The following is a 3,681-nucleotide window of genomic DNA, read 5'->3' on the forward strand; positions in this document are numbered from 1 at the left end:
AGGCTATCCCTATCCCTTCCCCAACATAGGAAGTTCCCAGACAAAAGCATTACATCAGAATAAAAGTAGCAGGTGTTTAGCACTTTCCTGGATGTCAGGGGAATCTTCTAAGAACTTTTATATTTAAAAGCTAAACAACACCAAACAAACAAAACCCCTGGTAACTCCTACAGTCTCATCTCCCCCTTACAAAATGTGGGAAATTCTGGAGAAACTCTTTTATTTTTGTCACAAGCAACTTTTATCCTACCCCAGCTGCAACACTGCTGTGGGCACTGTCCAGTTAAGATGTATAAAATGGTTCCTCAGTGAGTGTCGTTGCCCCATGGGCAGCAGAAATCCTCGTGTTTGTTCCTGTTCCTTCTCATCAGGTAAAGGCTTGGGTGGCACAGGGACAGTCAGTGACCTGCTTTCCACAGAGGGTCACAAGAGCTGTGGGGAACAGGCAGCTCTACTTGAGCACCTCTAAGGGACTGCAGAAGCCAACGGGGCTCGTTGTGCTACCAAAAAGTAGACGTTTTCTCAGGGATGTAAGTCAATTTCTTAACCCAACTCCTAAAACACCAGAGGGCTGAAATCCCTTCGCTAGCTAAGGCTGCTGTTTGAAACCCTGCCCTTCATCTGCAGACCTGCATCAGTATTGAAATATCCACCGCCACGAGAGCAGAGTGCCCAGGTTTGTACTGACTACACACACAGATGCGCTGGTGAGGAGGAGCTTGGTGGGATTATAAAACCTGCGAAGGCAGAGTCTCTCCATTTTAGCACTTTTTTGACCCATAAAGATCTGAAAGTTAACATGTTGTAGGAACAGGGATGTCGATTATGTTGCCTTAACCATTACATATTTCACTTGCTAATTACCTTTTGTCTAACAGAATTTCAGTAGTTCAGCAAAGAGGAGCAGGAGTAATTGGCTGAACAGCTTTGCTGCAGCTCAGAAGGGGTTTTGCACGGAGAACGCTTCTCTGCGTTGTCTTTAACCTGTGACTCTTCTCCAGTCTGTTACAATCACCTTTCCCTAACGAGCTGTCTGACGGCAGCCAGAGAGGGAGAACAGAGCATGAGGAAGAGGGACAAGAGAAGAGGGACAGGGCTCAGTCTGACATCTCGGACCTCCTTTCTAAACAGAGGTATTTTTATCACGGACAACAGCAGATGTTGATAGAGAAACAGAGCACGGAATACAGTCCTGAAACGCTCCAATTATTCCTAGTTATTTAAATCCCAACCCTGGGCATACAAACTCTTTTTCTTTGTAAAGCTGGATGGGAACTCCAGCAACCTTAGCAAGTCACTTGGTTCTTTGTGAGCGGGTCTCTCTCCATATCCCCTCCCTCTCTAAGAGGGGAGGTAAAGCGTTTCGGGAACTCAAAGACATTGTGAGGGCAGCAGAAATTACAAGGGCTTCAGACAAGTCAAAGCCAAACATGTCCTGTAGCCAGAAAGAATGGTTTAAAACAACCAAAGCCACAACCAAATGTGTGAGGCTGCGATCAGCTGAATTATACACACAATTTTCACTCTTTTTTTTTTGGTGAAGGTACATATTGTTTCATGTTTACCAAGCTCTTTTTAATAAAATAAAATATAAAATGTATGACAAAATATAAAATCAACTTTCAGCACTGTAAAAATGAATTTGTTTTCTCCATGTTTGTTATGATGAATCTTTTCTGTACCCATTACAACTTAAGCTAACGTGGTTCAGCTTCATGCCCATGTAACACATGTCATCAGTGTGTCAAGCCCTGCATGTGTTTGATCATGAAAATACATCACCCAAACTTATCTTTTCAGCAGAGGAATCCGAGGGATGTGGGTTCACTGTGGATTTGAGGGGTTAAAGGTCCTAAAATGAGGTGTGCCCGAGAGAACCACCTTCACCCCCCAGAACCACACCTCAGGTGCATAGGTTGGATGAGCCGGGGTCGGTGAGCGACTCGCAGCACATGTCCCCAGCTCAGGGCGACCGGCTGCCTCTAAGGCAGCGGCTCCTGAAGTCACCCCGACCTGGGGCTGCCTGTCTGCGGCACGGCTTGGGGAGCAGTGGGGTGCAATGGGGCGCAATGGGGCGCCCCGGAGGGGCTTCCCCAGGGGGAGGTGCAGCACCTGCCCGGCTCCGCGTCCCGGCTCCGCACCTACCCGTCCCGTCGCCTGCCAGGTGAAGTTCATGGCGTGGATGTTGACGGGGATGGCGGGCATCCTCTGCTGGGCTTTCCTGAAGTCGTGAGTGAACGGGGCCATCTTCCCCTCGGACACGATCAGGATGTCCTCCTCGAAGCCTGCGAAGGGCAAATGAGGGGGTACGATGCACGGCGGCTGCGGGAACCTCTCCGCGGCACCCCGGGCGGGCAGGGCGCCCCGGCTTACCGATGAGGACCCGGGCTTGCTGCGCCTCGATCCACAGGTACAGCGTGTCGGGCTGCCGCCCCGCCGCCCGCAGGCTGCACAGGCTGAGGGCACCGCAGAGCAGCGCTGCGCACAGCCGCCCCGCCGGGGCCATGCTCCCCGCACCGCCCGGCCGCCGCTCCGCTTTGCTCCGCTTCGCTCCCGCTCCGGCTCCGCTCCGGCTCCGCTCCGGCTCCGCCCGCCCTCTGCCGCTGCGGGGCGGGAGGGAAGGACCGGGCGGGGTGGGGCGGGGCGAGGGGCGGTGTGGGGTCACCCCCCCAACCCGTGGGAACACGTATCCCCCGTGGGAACCCCCCTTACGGGAGCTTCGCCCCTTGAGAGCACCCCCTTGGGAGCACATTCCCGTGGGACCCCCCCGCCCCCCGTGGGAGCATCCCCCGTGGGACCCCCCCCAAGGGATCATCCCCCGCGGGAGCACATCCCTGTGGGTGTCCCGTGGGGATGCCCGTGGTTTTTGCGGGTCACGGTGTGTGTCCCTGTCCCTCTCCTGGAGCCTCAGCATCCTTGCCCCGCAAGTGACAAAGGTGGCTCTGGGGGAATAAATCCTCGCGTGGGGCTGGCCGGCACCCGCCATGCTCCAGCTGGGGGTCGGGCACGTATGGTGAAGGGATTAAAGGGCTTTTTGGGTAGCTGAAAAACATCAAAATGATGCCATTTACACAGAAATTGGGACTCGTCCTAGGAAAGCTGAAAGAATTTTTCTATTCAAAAAGTTATTTAAACAACCATGGCATTTAAATGATATATATATAGATATATATATATGTTTCTAAATTTTCTGCATCCTTTCACAAGAAAAAACATTTTATTTATTTATTTATTTATTTAATTATTTTAACCAAAGCTAACCAGAACAGATAAAGTTAGAATAACCTCCCCTAACTTTCCCCCTGTAACACTCCAGAAAGTCGCTGGCGATTATTTTCTGCCTCTGAGCGTTTCCCTGGATGCTCCTGTGCTCCATCCCATGCCGGTGGCGGGGCTGCAGACTCTCGGTTAACTGTGGCTTATTCCGGATCAGCCACCTGGGGCTCGGTTCTCGAGGCCCCGGGCAGCGCCGTGGAGCTGTCCCACCTCGGCCCCCGCCTCCGCTCCCCCGGCCGAGGCCGCCCTCTGCCGGCAGCGGGCTCCGCTCGGCCTCTGCCGCGCCCTGCTGGACGGCCCGGGGCACGGGCACCGGCACTGGCGGCAGGCTGGGGCTCACAACGAAATAAAACAAAATAAAATACAATTTGAAAAAATAAAATAAAATAAAATAAAATAAAATAA

At 52.6% G+C, this 3,681-nt stretch overlaps 1 protein-coding gene across 1 annotated transcript; it reads right to left on the reverse strand.

Moving 5' to 3' along the window:
- Nucleotides 1-2,013: 2,013 nt before the first annotated feature.
- Nucleotides 2,014-2,614, reverse strand: LOC118159821 (wnt inhibitory factor 1-like; the record flags this gene model as incomplete). The annotated part of the gene is made up of 2 exons (XM_035314374.1): nt 2,374-2,614; nt 2,014-2,285 (listed from the first exon to the last, which is right to left on the reverse strand). Coding segments are annotated over exons 1-2 (405 nt in total), but the record flags the coding sequence as incomplete, so codon positions are not given.
- Between the last annotated feature and the right edge of the window lie 1,067 nt (nt 2,615-3,681).

The sequence above is a fragment of the Oxyura jamaicensis genome, unplaced genomic scaffold (genome assembly GCF_011077185.1).
Source record: "Oxyura jamaicensis isolate SHBP4307 breed ruddy duck unplaced genomic scaffold, BPBGC_Ojam_1.0 oxyUn_random_OJ72168, whole genome shotgun sequence".
NCBI classification, from domain to species: domain Eukaryota; kingdom Metazoa; phylum Chordata; class Aves; order Anseriformes; family Anatidae; genus Oxyura; species Oxyura jamaicensis.